Here is a 19,152-nt window from a genome sequence, read left to right as displayed (position 1 = left end):
TTTTCAGTAGTTACGCCATAACCTGCGCAGGCCTCTGTCTCTGGGGGTGACACGCACCCCTTCCTAACACTCCTCTGTTTCAACCCTTCTTCTTGCCCCTGTTTTTTGTTTGTTCAAATCTTCCTCTCCGTGACAATCAAATTAGAGCCGTACAGTTCCCTGCGAGGAGACAAAAAGCAGAAAGCCTGCATTGCTCTGGTGAGCATGTTAGCCTCTGGGGCTGCATAAGTTTTCTGCAACTCTAATTAAGACGTGGCCTGTGGTTACACCAGTACACGGCCTGAGCCAGTCTGGCATATTTTTGCTTTTATTATTATTGTTTTGATCGCTCTGTCAGGGCAGCAGTCCGTCCGGGCTGGCTGCTGTATGCTCTGCTGCCCTCCAACGGGTGGAGGTGATGCTCTCGTGTGGCTTTTCTTGTTCCTTCATCTCTAGTTGCAGCCTAACACAGAGTTTATTTTTTATAACGCTCTGCGTACAGCAAAGAGCCTAGAAAGTGAACGCCTGGGGTAGGCTTGAAAAGAGACCACTCTCAGGTATTTCCGAAAGGCTACCCTGCCTCCGAGCTGTGGATTAGTTTACCAGCAGGCTGTTACCACCCAGTAAATCCTTGTGCATTGGTGTAAGTTTATCCACGACCCCAAGGCGTGTTAGCGACCAGGCGGTGTCTGGGCACAGCTCTGCAGCCCCTGGCCCTGCCAACCTACACCCGTGGCACCGCGGGTGCTGCTGAAGGCGGGGTGGGAGGCCAGGCTCCAGCTCACCCAGTCCCTGCCAGCAGACGCCTGCCTTCCCAATGGGGCTGCGGTTGGACACAGGCCCACGACGTAGCACCAGATTAAGGGGGTGCAAAGGTTCCTGAGCACGGGACCCGTGCGCGGGCCAGAAAATATTCAGTTAAATCCCCCTCAGCTGTTAGGTCACCACATGAGCCCCAGCTGCTGATGAGGAGTGTCAGCGCCCCGTGAGGTGTGAGAGGCCATGAGGCATCCCTCAGGTCACGGAGCACTCAGTAACTTGTCCTCCATGCTGGTGAGAGGCCTCAGGTCCCCGTGCAAAAGAAAAAAGAGGAAGAAAAAAAGACAAGGGCGAGCGGCAGTAAAACGGAGGGGAAGTGCCCGGGCCCAGGGGGTGCCAGCAGCGAGGAGACGGGCTGTGCGGGGACGGCTCCGCGTCCCACCCCGCGGCCGTGGGCACCGCGGCACGCCGGAGGCACCCCAGGCCCCCCCTGCGGCGCCGTCCGCGGGCACTGCCGGGCGGGGGCGGGACGGCGCTCCGGCGGTTGCGCTCCATGCAGTCAGTCACATGAGCCGCCGGGGAGCCGCGCAGCCCCCGCCCTCCTTCCCCCGCACCCCTTTGGCCGTGAATGGCACGGCCCGGATGCGCTTGTACGCAAGGAGGGTGCGGGCGAACCATTGAGCGGGGGCGGGGGAACCCGGCAGCCGCCGGCTGGGAACACCCCTTCGCCCGGGCGTTGCGGCGGGGGGAGCGGACGTGACAGGCTGAGTGGCTGGGCGCAGGCTGTCGGAGACGGAGGGCAATGGTCGTCCCCAGGGGACAGGAGCACCAGGCCCCCCAGGAGGTACCGTAGTTGCGTCTCTCCCAGCTCCCCCCACCCCGGGCAGGGCGGCGTTGGCGAGGGGCGGCCGCCCGCTGTTCCTCCGGCCCCGCTGCACTGGCTTCCCCGGGCTCCTTGCCTGCTCCTTCGTCTCCTCGCCTCCCCGCGGGCTGGGGCGCTGACCGGCCCTCGCCGCCGCTCTGGGGCTGCGCCGGGAGCCCGGGCGTCCCCGCGGGCTCGGCCCAGCGCCTTCCCTGCGTGCGGCCCGCGGCCCCGTGAGGTGGGGTCCCTCGGGGAGCCGGGCCCCTCTCCGCCCCGCTCCGTGGGGAGGCCCTGTAGGGCTGCAGGCAGCGACCGTGTAGGTCACCTTCTGTGCACCATTACGTTTCCCTGTCCCCACCGCTTGCGAGGCTTTTCAGGTTTCCTTGGGTTCCGGGGGAGGGAGAGGAGAAGGCTGTCGAAAAGATTTTGGGGAAGAGGAGGGTGCGAATGGTCGGTCCCTGCAGCCCTGAGGGGGACCTGAAGCTCTGTTAGCCATCTCTCCGGCCTGGGTCTGAGATGGTGGGGTGCTCTCTGCCTCTAGTAAATCGCGTGTATTCTTGGAGCTGTGCGGTTTCATCCTGTCACAGGGGGACAAAAGTGCTCTTACAAGGGTGCTGTGCTGATGAGGTTTGGGAGCACTGGAACTATCCAGGCTGCCCGTCGGAGTTTACTTTTTGTTACTGCTGTACTTTGAGTTTGCTTAAAATTGCGTTATCCAAAAAGTGGAATTCCACATGAATTTCTCCTCCTGTTTTTGTAAAAAGATTATGAAAGTGTTAATGCGAGGTGTACAATTTTGTGAACCTTGAAATTGAAAGAAATGTGTAAAATGGAAAATAAATTAACTGTCTTATGGCAATAGGAGCAATCTGTCGAGCTGGAGGCAAGCAGTGGACCAGGAGCTTGAACAGCAAAAGCAGATTAAAGTATTTAACTGGGTGAAAAAGATGTGATGTTAAATCCATGTAGAACTGCGTTACCTGTTTCTTTAATGTCTTTCAAATTAACAACCAAGTTGCTAATGGAAGTCAAGGGTTTCCCTGTTATGTAGTCTATGTTAAGATAAAGTTTGGAAAACATTCATTTGAAGAATGAAAAAGAAACACTGAATTAGTGTTGTATTGTTTGTTTGTCAGGTTGAAACAAGAGAAGATGAGGAACAAAACATCAAGTTGACTGAAATTTTGGAACTGTTGGTGGCTGCTGGGTATTTTCGAGCAAGAATCAAAGGATTATCACCCTTTGACAAGGTGAGACCAATGCAGTATTTTTAAAAACCTTTTTTAAGTATATGAGGATTGCATAATTTTTGCAAGTTAGTTTAGCAGTTCTAGGTGATTAAAAAAAAAAAGAGAGACTTGGAACACTGAGGCTTTCCTATGTAAATAATTCTGCAAATGACCCAGTTTCAGACAGATAGGACCTACTCAGTCTTGAAAAATTATTTTGTGCAGCAAGGCCTGTTTTAAAGGAAACACTTGGATGCAAGCTAATTGCTGGTGTGCTTTTTTGTGGGTGTTATGGCCTAAGTTAGTCGTATATGGGGAAATTTGTCCCTCTCTCAATGGCAGTTAGAATAGCTAGAAAGATTTCATACTTCGAGATAGCATTGTAATTTTAAATAGAAGTATTAATTAAATGAGAAATGAGTAAATATTTGTCTTGAGAGGGTCTGTGTAAGAATGGAACAGTTAGCCTGGTGAGATTTTTTTGGGGGCTGTTTTTACATATCTTTAGAATGTCATGTATGTTAACCTTTCATTGTCCAAGGCAGGAAGTATGTGATACTGACAGTGAGCAAAGTTCAGGTTGAAAAGAGATTTGTGAATTGTTTTAGTGCTGACTCTGTGAGAAATTCCTGAACCAAGGTTTGAAAACACAGAACTACGGCAGCCTTGAAATGGACTCTTCTATTTTCTGCTGTTTCTGTGATGACAGCGCGGCTTACTTTGCAATACAGTTTTAGTTTCTTCAAACTGCTTGGCGTTACTGACCTTAGCCGCTCAGGAGGCTGTGCACACAGACACAAAGTAGTTTCAAGGAGACCGCAGTAGGATGTAATATTGTTGCATTTATGTGTAGAAATGGATGCATCAGGTTTATACTTGCCTAAAAACAATTGCCAAGTTACTATTTCACGACAATGCGCAACCTTTACAAAAACGGGCATTGCTATAGAAAATGATCTAGCTGCTAGTATAAATGGGATACTGATTAACTGTTTCAGATGGGAATGTGAGAGGGGTAATGTGTTAGAAAACCTTGTTCACAATTGTACACAACTAATTTGCTGTGTGATGTTGGTAAGTGATTCCACGTTTTAATCCCTTTTTTCTGTTCTTTGCCTTTGCATACTTTTAGGTCATCTTGCATATGTTTATGCAAGGTTGTCTTTAAATATTTACGCTAATTTCTGTAAAGTTGATGAAATGGCTCAGGAGTTTAAATATGGCTAAGTATTTGTAGGAATAGGGCCTGAAATGGAAATCCCCAGCTCTGTAGAAATCTCTATTACTATGTTGATACTGTGCTGAGCATTTGGTGTTACGTGTGTCAGCAAGCAAAGAATAATTATAGCAAAGGTATGTATAAAGGTAAATACATGTATACAGAAATTATGATCCGTGATAAAATTTTGATATGGTCATTTTTTAAAGATCATGACATTTAACATACTGTCGTGTTTTATCTATTTTTTTTCATCTGAGAGCTCGTCAAAACTAATATATAAAGCTGAGGGGAATTTCAAATGTCACTAACTGCTCTGTTTTTTTCTGTTTTCTTTTATATGTGTATTGTATATAGAAGTTGATGTACGTATTCTATCTATACGTATTTCAGTCTCTATATAAAAATATTGAGGAGGGAGAAAATACTAAGCTGTAGTTTCTAGAATAAAGCCTTTAATATGTATTTCGTTTTACCTCTTCAAATTAAAATGGAACTAACCGTGCTGTTGCTCCTTTTCTAGGTGGTGGGCGGCATGACGTGGTGTATCACTACTTGCAGCTTTGATATCGATGTTGATTTATTGTTTCAGGAAAACTCTACTATTGGTCAAAAAATGTAAGTTGACTAAATGGCAAGTGTGGTTTTTTTTGTTCTTGGAAAAGAAGCAGCAGGCAGGGGAAATTACCTGATGTTTGCTTCTTTATAAAAAGGATTTATAGTCCAAGTTTCCTGCTTGTCAAGACCACCTGTTTGCAAAACGTTGCACTGGTTTCTGGGTTTCTCAGACTGTAGTTCCACAAACTCTAAAACTAGAAAGAAGCTTATTCCAAAAAAGACAGTGCTATCCCCTTCTGGGCTGCCATGTTCTTGTATTCCTACTAAGCAGTGAAAGCATTTATGTGGCTCCACATTGAACTGGATTGGGAACTGATCCAGATTAAAACCTACCAAGAAAGAAAGGGGGGGGGAGGAAGGAAAATAGTTTTAACATGAATCAGTTCCTGGATCCAGTTCTCTATGCAGCTGCACAGATGCTTGTGCTGGCGCAAGAGGGTGATGCAGAGGCCAAAACAAAGGGCAGAGGGAGACCATGCTGCTGGAAACTGGAGTTCAACATTAGAGCACCTTCCTTGAGTTCTTTATGTCTGCAGTTTTGCTGTGTAAATAACCTCTGGTTCTCCTTTATGGTTCTGGGTTGGAATTGTAGGCATCGTAAAACAGTATTTAAAGCATGACACTGTTGCTGAAACAGTTACCTGCCCTATACTGAGGAGAAGGAGTTCCTTCCTGATAGTGACCCAACAAAACCATTTTGGTTTGATTGATTTCTTATGCATGGAATTTGCTCATAAACCAGCTAATTCCTGTATTAGGGAGGTTCTAAATATTGTTTATGCTGAGAAAGGGAATACATTCTAAACTACATGATTTCTTTATGCATTTCTATGATAAGAGAGCCATAAATCAGACTTTCAGGAAGTAAGAATTGCCTGTCAAGTTACAGTTGCATGAAGATACTTGTTAGCTCAATATAGTTGAAAAGAACATCTTTCTGTGCTGTTTTCTTGAAAGTCATTTAGCATCAGCAAGACTGTAACACATTTAAAAATAAAGATTTTGGGTTATTGCCATTAAATTTGGAGATGCCCGAATCATCATAGATAACCAACTACATAAAGCATTGTTAAGTGCACAGAATTAAGTAGAGACTAGGAATGAAGATGGTGGTAGTTTTTATGATTGCCATCTTTGTTATCCTTAAGAACAGCAGGATAGGAAATAGTTAAGTTGTTCTGAAAATGCTCTGTTATCTTTTCAGCTGACTGGATGCAAAACAAAACCCAGGCTCCTCTCCCAAAACAGCAAGAATTATTTATTTGTAAATCTAAAGTGTTCAGAGTCACACAAGCACAGGCTGTTTTGATGTCCATGTAATGTTTATATTTGGTGGTGGCTCAGTGCTGCTTTGATGTTCTCAAGATAAGGACAAGTTAAGTTATGTTCTCTCAGTATTATTCTGAAGACATTTTGATGGAGTCCTATTATTTAATTGCTGAGTTGAAATAAGCATGGAAACATACATTAGGAGAGGATCTTGCATCTATTGGATATATAACTTTTTTTAATTGCATTTGCTTTGATCGTGCTGAGAGGCATTTCTATTTTCATGTTGTAGAATATTAGTATGGTGCCATAGTGGAAATTGCCTTATAAGAATTATGTTAAAGTTTTCACTTCTCTGAAGAAGTATAACTTTTCAGGCTCTGTTCCCAGACTTTGGTCTCTGTCTTTGTATCTCTTGCTCCCCTTTTGTTGTTCTAGAATACCAGTTGTCCGTTTCAGCAGTACTGAATTTCACTGAGGTCAGTACTGGACCTGGTAATTTTTTTCCTTCATGGAAAAATAGTTTTAGTTTTCCCAGTACAGTGTTCATCCTCAGTGCTGACGCGTGCTTTAAAAATGTGCTTAACAGCATAAGCAGCCCTAAAATAAGGGATTCAGTGGAAGCAAAATGTTGTTCTAGATGAATCCCTTGTGTTAGGGTAATCCTTTTACTTTACCAGATCTTACCTGAGCTGTAGAACAAGATGGTTGCCAGCAAATTCAGTTTTATTTACTTCAAAACCATGTGAAGTTGTAACACAGAGTAAACTGTGTATTTAGCTTTTAGCTGTAATATATTTTTAAACTCATGAAGTTTCAGTAGTAATGTCAAGATATATTTTGGGAGTTCTGCTAAATAATTTTTACATCCTTAAATTTGATTCTGGGCTTTCTTTGAATGCATATCTTTTACTTAGTATAATTGTTTTTAAAGCTACTGTTTCCTCATGCGTGCATATGTTATAATATGCAAAGGTGTTTGTAGATATTTCTTACGTGGGCATTTCACCTGAACAGACAGGTAGATCTTAAAATTATATGTGTAATAAATGAAATCACAAGCTAGGAGCATGCAAGAGGAGTTTAATGACTTCTTCACAGACTAATAATATATATAGTGCAATGTAAAAAAAAAAAAAAAAAAAGCTGTTTTGTAAATGAAAGTTTGATTGCTTTTCACAGCTGTATACAATGGAAGCCACTAGAGGGAACCTTCTGACTACTGTTTGCAAAAATAATTTCTAATTTACAAATGAAAATTGTAACGTTTATATGTGTGTGTTTTTGTTGTTTTATAATAGTGCCTTAACTGAAAAAATTGTGTCAGTATTACCAAAAATGAAGTGTCCTCATCGTTTAGAACCACATCAGATCCAGGGACTGGATTTCATTCATATATTTCCTGTTGTACAGGTAATAATTTTGTGATGTATTGATACTTTGCTGAAAAAGGCCATAAAACTTGCATAAAAACTTTGACAAAGATCTGTATTATTGTTTGGCTGTGTATTAACTTTGGAATGAATAATCACAGAGTAGTTGTTTAAATGAATGTTTTTAAAGAGGAGTGACATTATGGATGATAGAATTCTGAAGTGTTGTTTGAGCCAAGTTTAAGAAAAACATGAAAGAAACTCTAAATTCTTTCGATAGAGTCAGATTCTGCCTTTTGTGGAATTTGTCTGCTTAAAGAAACTAAAGTTTAAGTTTGTTTTGGAATCTGATTAATCTACTTTGCCACACTAAAAAAAAGAACAAATATCTTGCAGTCTGTGTTAAAGCTTATGGAGTAAGTTACGCAGATAGTCACTCAATCAAAAGGATATGAATAAGGTGAAAGCCAGCTGAGGTTGTTTCTTTAAGCATAATTCATCCTTTACACGTATTGCTTAAAAACTGTATGGGTGGAAAAACTGCTCTGATGTGTGACCCTATTGCTGTGTATTTGTTGAGCAACGGTAGCTGACCATGTGCGTGTTCATAGTTCTACATTTTATTAAGGTTTAAGCTAACACGTGATGTGTTCCAGTTACGTATGGTATTTTGAGAATCCTCGGTATGTTGTTATCACTTTTTGATTTTGCTTTCATCTGCACACAGAAATGTATCTTTGATAAATAGGGAAAATGAAGACTGTTAAGCAGCTCTTTTTCATTAAATATCTCCTTACCTCCTGCCTGTGAAAGGATTTAGCAAGTAAGAGTTTAATCTAAATTCCAGTTTGTAAGAAGTGGGGAAAACTTCCTGTTGTCTCCTTCTTGTTATCTTCTAGTAGGAGGCTCCTGAGGAAAACCACTTAACTGCACTCCCCACAAAAAGTTGTGTGGCGTGTGCTACTGTTAGGCAGCTTTCAAGCTGTGGTGATGCTGCCTAAGGTGGAAAATTTGAATCTTGTTAGTGTGAGGTTTTAATTCTAAACTTGTATCTTCCTACACAAAAAAAAAAAAAATCCCAACCCAGGTTAATTTCTTGCCCTGGTCACTTGATCACAATGATGATGATAATGAATGGTTACATTTATCAAATAAAAGACTTCTCTCACAGGAAAAAATATTCCTCTCCTAAAATGAGAACATAAACTATTACTTCTGCTGTAAAAACTATAGCACTAGGTATTTTTTTTTTTCCTCTGACCTGCTTTATCCAAAACCCTGATTTGGGATATTACCTCTGGAAAGGAGAAACATTAATTCTAAGCAGGGAGGAAATCGGCCTCTAGATTTCTCTGAGTGTAGTGGTTCTCAGTATTAGTAGTTGGCCAGTAGATGGTATATGTAATCCATAATTGGTAAAGTCTTTCATGATGAGCTTAGTTTTTTGTATGTAGAGGATCTTTTTTAGAAATTGTGGCTTTCTATCAGATCCCTGTGAAGTTGTGCCTACTCCAGATACTGTTGGTTCCTCATTTCATCCCAACTAAGATAGGCTTTCCAGAAAACTTTTGTTGGTGTCACCAGTATACTGTGTTCTGAAAAAGACCATGCAAGAGCTATAATAGGCTGACCACACCATGGCACGTAGGAATTATCGATTTGATAATGACACTTTACTCAATGCCCTGTTAAATTCAAGATTTGACTTGCTATCTGTAAATCTCAGATCAGTCCCCAAATAATACAGAAGCTCTTTCCTCCACCTGGCATTGTGTCCCAATAGCTCTTGCACTGTGCAAGCTAGTCTGGTGAACTTGACGGGTGGAATTTAGATTAATTCTTCCCTACAGGAAGAAATTAGATTGAGTTGGCTCACTGCCATAGACTGTAGCAGAACTTAAGACTAAAAAAGATACCAGTGGGCAGAAACGATGCTGTTCTTCCTAGTAAATTCTGCTTGTGTTCACAGAAAAGTATGTATACAATCTTGTATTGAGATGTGCTTTGTAATTAATAGTCTGCATTTTCATCTTGCTGTCATCATCTTCCCCTCACTTTCCAGGGGTTCATGGTTATAGCACAGAAAACCGTTGCTGGTTCAAACTTGGATCCCAAGATTGATCTGATCTCTTATGTGACCTCCTGCACAGGCTGTCAACAGCCCACAAGATTTATCTTCTTCAGCATTATTTAATACGTACTTCAATCTCTTGTGGCTTTTTGTGTGGTCTTATAAATGTCAGAAGAAGTATTTTTTCTTATATGGGCATGTGGTGGTTCTTGAACACTTTGTAGGCTTGAAGATACGTCTTTTCACAGTGGAGCTGTACTTTTTGAAAACAATAAGTGATCTATAGTAGGAAAAATTAATTTAAACACATATAACCTGGCTGTAATGGCTTCTACCTGGTGTACAACCAGGATTAATGACATGAGGTTGAGTTCCAAGTGGTGTCTTCTGTCAAAGTATAATAGACCCGTGATACATGTTCAGTGTTGGGTCCTGGCACTGAGAGCCCAGAACATTTTCTGTTCAACTTCTAATGGTTTCAGATTCCAGCAGAGTTCCAGCCCATCTCCTCCCACTCAGACTGATAGAGATGGGTGCTGTGAACAGTTCAAACTTGCTTTGTAGATGGATGACCATACCATAGCCCACAGACTGTATAAAATCCACCATTTGTTTTAAAGTATGCTCCCAAGGGCTTCTTTGGAGTAGAGGGATGAACCTGTATGCATGCAGAGCATAATCACGTTTTTGTATACGTGCTGTAAATCCAACACTTCCTAGAACTGAGAGATTTATTATTTGTTCAGTATGGCCTGCTCAGTAGAAGGACAGCATTGATAGCTTTTAGAGTACAGTAGAGTTTTGAGTTTTTTGAATGTAGAATAGGATATATGTTGTGTTGGCTGGTACAGCTAAGCTCTTGGTCTGGTGAGTTGTGAGGTGTGCTGGCTATTCCATGGTATAGGTGGAAACAAAACCCCAGAAAATTAACATTCCTTTGTTTTGTGAACTACTGCTGTATATTTTTTTATATGTTATGTATTATTCTGTATTTTGAGAACATAATGTTATTAACGTTTAACAAGTAATAACAATGAATACTTTATATAATATAACTACTTAGTGTGGTGAAATGTACTTCATTAAAACATATTTTTAGCTTAAGTAGTAGATTTCTTGTGCTAGGATGTAGGGTTTATGCCACTCAGATTTTTGGGAGGCCACATTAGGGGTTTGGGGTTTTTTTTGGCGGCGAATGTTTTGGTTTTTTGTTTTGTTTTTTTTTTCCCCACTGATGCTCTTCATTTTCCCGTTTGGAATCATTTTATTGAAGATCCAATTTTTTGGATTACAGAAATTCATATTGGCAGAATTTCAATGAACTTTGCTTATGCTTGTGAAGATTTCATATATTTTTGTTTATAAATGAATTCATCAACTAAGAATTCCTGATAGTTGAGATTTGCAATAGAATTTTCTTTCCATACGTACTATAAAAACTAATTAGAATGTAAAAGCAATTAAGTATATGAGAAGTTACAGTGCAAGCTAAATAAAGGGGAAATCATGCAACAAAATAACTAATTTTGCAATACACTATTTACAAATAATTCAGAAAAGTGTTTTTTTTTGGGATACCAGGCTCTGCTCCAAGGAGCTTGTAAGGGAAGGCAGTTAGATCTTTGAACAATCAAATCCCACTGTAGTGTGAACAGTACGGCTCGTTGAAGTTTGTATGGTTCAATATAGTTCATCAGGATGAAGAATATTTAGGGTTTTGTATGTAAAACTTTGATTATAAGAAAAGCCATGTGATTTCTTAGCTTATGCATTATCCGGTTGCTCTACCGAGCTTTTTAGTACATAGAAGAGCAAACATGAAGTTTATAAAAGCTGAATCATTTTGTTAGGAGTAGGTCCCTGAGTTACCATGTTTGCAAATAAATGTTCTTGTTTGTGTGTTTAAAATATGCTGTGAGCTTTTATCATGTATTAAAAATAATTATGCAGTAGTTTGGTGTTTGCTGCTGTTATTCTTCCCCTTTCCACTGATACAAACTGTGGGTTTTTTTTCCCCAGTGGCTTGTGAAACGTGCAATAGAAACAAGGGAAGAAATGGGAGACTATATCCGTTCTTACTCTATATCACAATTTCAAAAAACTCATAGACTACCGGAGGTAAGATCAAGCCAGTTCTTGTTTCTGTTATAATATGCCAAATGCCTAGGTGCAGTACCAGCTTCACAGCTCTGAAATCAGCACAATATACCAGAGTTGCCTTTGCTATCATTTTATTAATCAGTCCTCCATGCACAAGCAGGACTCCATGCACAAATTCAGCTGGGAAAAAAATTAAAATGTTATTATGACAGAGAGTACATAGATACTGGTTAACTTTTGCTTAATAGGAGCCTTAGTTTTTCTGCAATATTTGGTACTTCTCTGTCAGTCTGGCTTGCCAGGTAGCTTGCTTCTGGAGTGGATCTAGAGCTCTGTGCACTGTATCCAGGCTAACCATGTGAATGGAGCTCCATTTCCTGAAATGTGTTTGAGAACACCTGGCGTGCTGTGGAGAAGCTGATCCAGTTAAATGAGAACTGATATGCTGTTAATGCTTTATAACTTGGGTTTTGTTTTAGAGTCCTCAGAGTCAGCTCTTGTCTCCCTGCATCCAAACCCCAAAATTTATTCTTGAAAACTAGATTACTAAAAAATTTCATTGAAAAACAACGTGGGGAAAGATGGAGAGGGACAGGTTTGGGTTAAAAGGAAATAAATTTGTCTCTGTAAAATATAATTGCCAGAGGAGTGAGAGCTGCAATTTTATCTAGAAGTGTAGTCGTAAGAGTAATTTTGCACTGTTTGAGATACCTTGATCATGTTCCTTCTCCTCCTAATAATAGTCAAATGCTGCTTGCTTTGAAGTTACATGCTTAGAACAGTGTTGTAGTCCTCTCTTCTTCCTGTTCTGCAGTAATGACATGAAGGTTCCTTGGTGTAGGAGCAGAGCTGGCATGAGCTTGGATTTGTGCCTATAGTGCAGAGCCATCAGTTCTCTTCACGCGTATCCCAAGGCAATTCCATATTTAAAACCTAGAACCCAAGTTTTGTCTCCAGTTCAGTAACAGCATTAAAGGTAGATGCCCCTAGTACTGGGAAATACAGCTGAATTTTATTAGCTTGAGGTGGTTTGGATTTTGGTTTAGGTGTTTTTATTGTGTTTAATGCTTAGAAACTAAAATAGCAGTAGGAGAAACTTCTCTTTTCCACACTAAGCCCATCCCAACTTCATTTCTTCATAGTGTAGTAATGATTGGAGATCCTGGTAGTGGGCTGGGATTGCATTTGTGGCAGGTACTGCATAAGCAGAGAGCAGAAAGACTGCTGGTCTGGATATAGCTTTAAAGACCCACCTTCCTATCAGATGAGAGAAGCAAATACTTTTCTGTGTTACAGGAAATTGCTAACATTTCACTAAATAATTGGGCAGCTCAGTTAGAAACTATTTGACAATTTTGTTTGCTAAACTCATTGCAATGGTTGAGATTTGATCTCCATTACCTGGTATTCTTAATCACCTCCATTAATGTCTTGCAGGATGATGAATTTATGCAAAGAAAAGAGAAGGCTATCAAAACCGTTACTGATATCTTTGTAAGTATGTTAGATTTTTATAATCAAGAAACAAGTGGGTTTAATAACGAAATGGTGGCAGTTAATTCTGTTTAATGTAGCCAATCCTGGGTTTTCTCATGAGAAGGTCCCAATTAAGTTCCACATTGAGCTTCATTCTTAGAACAGGTCTAAAATGCCAACATAACAGACTGAAAATCTTTGAAGTGTACGCTGTACGAGTAGGTAAACCTTACCAACTGCCTGCACAGAGAGTGTGGAGTTCCACGTTACCAAACAAAAGTCACAAGGTAGCTTATGGGCCATTAAACCCTCAGCAGACTGTTTGTTTGAAGCTATCAGCAGTTGGACAATTTATCTTGAAATCAATCAAAATGGTAATGATCTCAATTTAAATGTCTGCATTTCAGAACTTGTCAGTTTTACTTCTTGTAATTAGCAATGAAAATACACACCCTGCTTTGGAAATATTTTCTTCAAGTAGCAAATGTTTGTTTGGGAAAGGTGGTATCATTTGTGTTCTTCCTCTTCAGATGCAGATCTGCTAACTCTTGAATAAACAGTTTGTTTATATTTTTTGAAAGCTTGTTCATGGATGCTACTAGGAGTGACATGCAAAATATGTAGGCTATATCACTGTCTTATACCTGAATTCAGATGCCTAGCTAGCAATTTGAGTTTCTCTCCTTGCTTTCTTGTGACTGTCAAGTCACCTTTTCTGACTCCAACAGTTTGCTACCTTTTTTTTTTTTTTTTTGACCATCTTGATAAATTCACAGGCCAGCATTTGAGAAGTGATGAGAAATGTGCGTATGCTTTGAATGGGACACTTCCAAGGCTCTTCAATAAGCTGTGAAACACCACTCTTTTGACAAAATCAATGCTATTTCAGGTAGCACTATCCAGACACCCTAAACTCTTCATCCACGGATAGGCATGTTAAGTGCCAGTATAGCGAGCTGTATGATAGCTTGTATAATGAACCAGACCAGTCATCTTTCTCTTTTGTCATAATGACCTGAGTGCTGCTGAGCCTAATGTATGCGGTTGAATTACAGTGTATGTTTTAGAAAGACATTGCTATGAAAGTCTCCAGGTGATGACCAATGCAAATCCCTTGCTAATCGATTTGTAATTGAAATTTTCAAGGCAAGAGTAATTATTCAGTCTTTAACTGTTGTTCCCAATGGGTTTGTGGTTTTTTTTTTTAGTTTTGTTTTTTTTACTTATTAGCAGACTTGCAATCAGTCTTTTACTCCAACCAGCAACACTTGTCTTTCCAGTAAGATCTGTTTTCTGTTTTACAAGTTAGCTCCCATTGTAAATGGGCATTGTTGTTTTGTTTGTGCACCTATATAAGCCTTTAAATTGGGAGAGAATGCAAGTCAATGTAAGAAACGAAATTCCAAAGGTGTGTTGTATCAAGTAGCACTTGAAATTGAGTTTATGCTTATTTTCAATTTTCAGAGTAATTGTCCTAATTTTTCAAGAGTGTACATTTTCTACCTGCATTACTTTTAAATAATGCTAAAAATTCTGTGTCCAAGTGGCTGACACCAACCTTGTCACTGAAAAGACAGAAACAAAGTAATCACAAAGCTGTTACGAGACACCAGTACCTAGAATTTTTAGCGTCATTTAAAAAAACCAGAAGGTATTTGATTAACAGTGATGAAGGGATCCCTTTGATTGCTGAGGAACAGAGGTAGTTTCAAGGCTTAGTTTTTCTGTGCTAATAATTTGGTGGGTTTTTTTAAAAATTTATTCTGTTTCATTAATGTATTTATTTGGGACAACTTGTCTGAAAAGAAGGAATGCAAGCTACTTTCAGTGTGCAGTTATCTAGTGTCAGGTCTGTTCAAGTGCCTTGTCCGAAGTCCCACAGTGCTTGGTTGGGTTTCCTTTACATATCTACCTGCATGTTTTCTAAAATGGCTTTTCAGATCTTAAAGAGAATGACATGGCAAAGGTGAAGCAGGTACATGTATGCCAGATCAGGTGTTTCTTTGCTGATTGAAGCCAGTGAATTGGTTTTCACTTGCCCAGTATATTAGGGCTGTTACTTTAAAATTCATAGGTCATGGTCCTGGAATGAGGTATGTGTGTGTCTACTTCTGCAGCTAAGGGAGTAGTTCCATATTCAGGGTCCAAGTATGGAACAGATAATGGAAAGCAAGGAAAACAAGGTAGTCTTAAAAGTTTGATAGTATTTTGCACCATTCAGCAAATATCTCTGAATAGCTCTCCTGAACAGCTCTGAATATCCTCTGAATAGCAGTGTGCTGGCTGCTCCCCCCAGTTTGGATCTATCTGCAGGGCTGATAAAGGTGTATTCTGTCTTCTTCAGACCACGGGTCGCTAGTACTCACGTGCATCATCATGGCAGATAAAGTTCTGACACTTGCTCATCACTGCTCAGAATATCATTAGACAAACACCTCTTTCTTAAATGTATGAGCTCTGTCAGGATTATATCCTCTACAGCTGACACCAGAGCTTCTTAACAGATGATTAGTCCATGAGATCTCTTGAGATGTCAAGGCGTGAATGCAGCCTAGAACACACAGAGTGCATTTTCCGGGGAGAAAATGCCCAAGCTTTCCTCTCTGTCCATAGGACCTGGAAGAAGAAGGCTCTAAGATGAAGACTCTTTTGCAGGTCACCTTTAAATCATTATGCATTGGAATTGGAAGAGAAATCTGCTTTCCTAAAAGAGGACCAGCAAGTGTGAAAGATTAGTCTGTTGTCTGAATCCATTATTATGACTCTGGTCTAAGGACCTACCCTTCTCTTCTCAAGGAGAAAATACAGTGAGATTTATGGTCACGATCAGGCCTAAAGATTAGAAAAGGGAATATTAAATATCAATAATGGTTATTGGAATAAGAACTACTACCACTGAAAGGTGACTGTCTAGTGAATTGAGATTATCTCACAGTGGTTTTGTTCAGCTACTCAGTTATCTAATGCCAATACTAATGTTTGTGCTATGATGCCTACACTTTATATAGCACAGGTGTAATATAGAGTGCCACCATAAAAGCTGTAATTACTTTCATGAGTTACATTGCTTTTCTGTAAGTGTGAAAGTACATTTTGTGGGAGATTCTTGATCATAAAAAGCTTTTTCATGTGACAGGCAAAAATGTAGCAAGATTCAATAGTTGGAAACAAAGATGACAGAAATTGAAATTAGAAATGAAGTCAAAATTGCGAAAGGTAACTGACAAATTCAGGAGAAACTTGCCAAGGAATACTGTCTATTTTCACTTCTTTGAAATCTCTACTTTGGGATTACTTGTCTTTTTGAAAAAGATTGAAAGCTATTTCAGCAATGTTACGGTGCAGGAATTGCTTGTCGAAAATAATAGTTTGTTGTGCAAAAATAATCTTCCTTTTTTATTTTCTTTTAGAATCTTTGCACCTTATTGCAATGAATCTTTGTTCCCATGTGAATAGGATTTTATGAAGTTAAATGTGTATGTGGAAAGCTCAAGCTTTGATTTCAACTCTTGTTTTTATAATGTATTTGTTCTAAGCATTCTGAGCCTGGCCCTCAAAGGATTTAAAATACATGAATGTAAAACAAACCAGAGGAGAGGGGGATGTTCCTTATTGATGCTGTCTATTTAGTGGTGATGATGAAGTTTTTATCTGCTGTGATGAGGACTGGAATTTCATTTCAGAAAAAGAAGAGAATATGTCATCTAATTGATTGAGGGGGACACTTTAAAAAGTATCAATTGGAATAAAAAAATATCTTGGAGATCACAGGTTCTTGGTTAGTTTTTTTCCAGTATTCTTGCTAGCAGGATAGCACTAAATAGTAGCCTTAATTAACTTCAAAATCTTTAGTTCAGCAACAGAAGCGTTGCATTACAGACTCACTGCACCCTAATCTTTCAACAGACAGCAAAAATAACTCCAAGTAAATGTTATTTTGATTCCAATTTCTAATTTGGGGAAAGCTGAGGATCTCATGATTATGTTTGGATTTTGTTTTGGTTGTGCTTGGGGTAGAATATTTTTTCTAATGTTGTTATATAGACTTTTATAGTGGCATAGTTGATCTATATGGAAGGAGGAACTAAAAAGGTACTTTAATATAGGCTATGTTTATAGTGCTATAACAGTTGTGTCTGTGTTAACAGTCAGGATAGCTGCACTGTCCTTTTGTTTCCATTTTGTTTTTAAATTGAAAGTAGCTCTATCAGCACAAAATAATACTTGTGAATCCTTGTTTTATTTGGTGGGCTGTTGTCCAGCTATAGGATCACACTGGGATAGCATGAGATCAAATTATTTTAATACCAAACTTAAGATATTTTTATTCCTTAAATTGCAATAAAATCTGCTTTAATTCTGTTGTAACCTGTGATCACTGAGTTAGATAATAATTACATTTAATTATCTAATAAGAGATTAAAAATAGAATTAACTTGCAAAGGAGGTAACATTTCTAGACACAGGCATTATCAACTAAATCATAGGGCCTTTTTTTTTTTAATAGATGTTGATTGTGTTATTTTTGACTCTTCTTTCAAGTGTGATGGAAGAGATGGTTGAAGAAATCATGTTTGTTGTTAAATACCCATTTATAATTTTTTTTAAAACATGGAAAGACATGTCCTATAGCAAATTGGTTGGAAGTAAATTCAGTAAGATTTTATCACGTAATTCCAAAAAGAGAAAGTGAAGGATGTTTATTTGTGTAAGTATATTGAGTTGGAAAGCAAACAGTATTATATATCACTCTAGATAACAATTCTTCATTTATTTTAGAAAAGCCTTTTACAAGGTCTGAATTTACTCACTGTCTTACAGGAGGTTTACAAACCCCAGAGAAAATATAAACGTCAGAAGGGAGCTGAAGAACTGCTAGATGAAGAATCAAAGGTTCATGCTACGCTTCTGGAATATGGCAGGTGAAAGGCTTCATTTAATTGTCTGCAGGGTTTGTATTGTGTGTATTTAAAAGCATTCCATATAAAATTTGGATTGGGGGGGGGTGTGTTTCTACTACTTGAGAATCAAACTGTTTCGGATTTATTCCTGTTTGGTTTCAGATTTTGTTTGCTTACCCTGTAAATTCTCTGGGGACTGGACAGTCCTTGTATGTGTGAACATACAAGTTCCTCTAGTGGAGGATGTCCCTGCCCGCAGCAGAGGGGCTGGAACTACATGATCTTTAAGGTCCCTTCCAACCCAAACCATTCTATGATAGGATTCTATGATAACAATGTTTTGTACAGTGGGAGCCCAGGTTCTGACTTAATGCTGCTAGTAGCGTCTGTTTATTTACCATACTTGTTCTTTGCTTCATGAAAATGGCTTGAATTCATGATGGTTGCAGGTAGTGTCTGTCAATCAATATTGCCTCTTTGCAGTCCCCAGAAAGTAGGAAAAAAGGAGCTGGAGTTGTTACTGCTTCTTTTTGTAGTTCTAATGTAGCTACAGCTACATCAGGAGGCTGAATCATGGTTTAGTGCTGTCATCTTACTTTTCTGCAAACTTCCATGTAGAGATGAAGTTACCAAGGTTTACAATTACCCATTCCCTTTGGAAGTCCCTCTGGTTTACTGAGAGCTCTCCAAACACATAAAAATGATGTTACAGAGTTTCTGTTTCTAGCTTCTCTTTCCAGTTTTCATAGTTTAGTGATATGGACAGCTTGTCTGCTGTCTGAGCTCTTAATACGTAATGAATGCAAATGACATTTGAATTCGTTTTTGTATCTTCTGTGGCTTCCTCTCTCCCAAAGGCATAAATGTTTTTAATTTTTTTTTGGAGGTCTTATTATTTTGAGTACCTTCCTTTTACCCTTTTTATGCATTTGTCTTGACATACAGTTGAAATCAGCAAGTGTCCTGGCTGCAGATTGCTTGTAATCTTCCCCTTCATTCGTGGTGGTATTTTTTGAGGGCAGCATGGACACATTAACATCTTTCAACTTGTTTTCCATTAAAGTGGGGTGAAATTCTCTGTGTGTTACTAATGGAATGAAACTATTCAGAGACATCTGGGTGTCCTGTTACTCAGCAGAACTCTTCTAATGTTGCATAAAGTTTATATACAAATGGTTAACTGTAGAACTCTTCCATTCCTTCCACCACGAGTGGAGTTCAGCACAGTTATCTGAAGTACACCGAGCTGATTTAAAAGCCTATGATGACTGGCTGCTCTAATGAGCTTAATCTGTT

The 19,152-nt window shown here is 39.6% G+C and overlaps 1 protein-coding gene across 1 annotated transcript in view; it reads left to right on the top strand.

Annotated features, from left to right (window-relative positions):
• Positions 1–1,374: 1,374 nt before the first annotated feature.
• CCDC93 (coiled-coil domain containing 93) overlaps positions 1,375–19,152 on the top strand; it is a 51,856-nt gene continuing 34,078 nt past the window's right edge. Inside the window, exons 1-7 of the mRNA XM_054830222.1 lie at positions 1,375–1,582; positions 2,737–2,850; positions 4,572–4,666; positions 7,237–7,348; positions 11,399–11,497; positions 12,917–12,973; positions 17,777–17,877. Of these exons, the coding sequence (XP_054686197.1) occupies positions 1,541–1,582; positions 2,737–2,850; positions 4,572–4,666; positions 7,237–7,348; positions 11,399–11,497; positions 12,917–12,973; positions 17,777–17,877 (620 nt within the window). The 5' untranslated portion in view covers positions 1,375–1,540. The remainder of the gene's footprint in view (positions 1,583–2,736; positions 2,851–4,571; positions 4,667–7,236; positions 7,349–11,398; positions 11,498–12,916; positions 12,974–17,776; positions 17,878–19,152) is intronic.

The sequence above is a fragment of the Grus americana genome, chromosome 6 (assembly GCF_028858705.1).
Source record: "Grus americana isolate bGruAme1 chromosome 6, bGruAme1.mat, whole genome shotgun sequence".
NCBI lineage: Eukaryota > Metazoa > Chordata > Aves > Gruiformes > Gruidae > Grus > Grus americana.
Note: the sequence above shows the minus strand (reverse complement) of the source record. Positions and strands in the feature narration are given on the sequence as shown.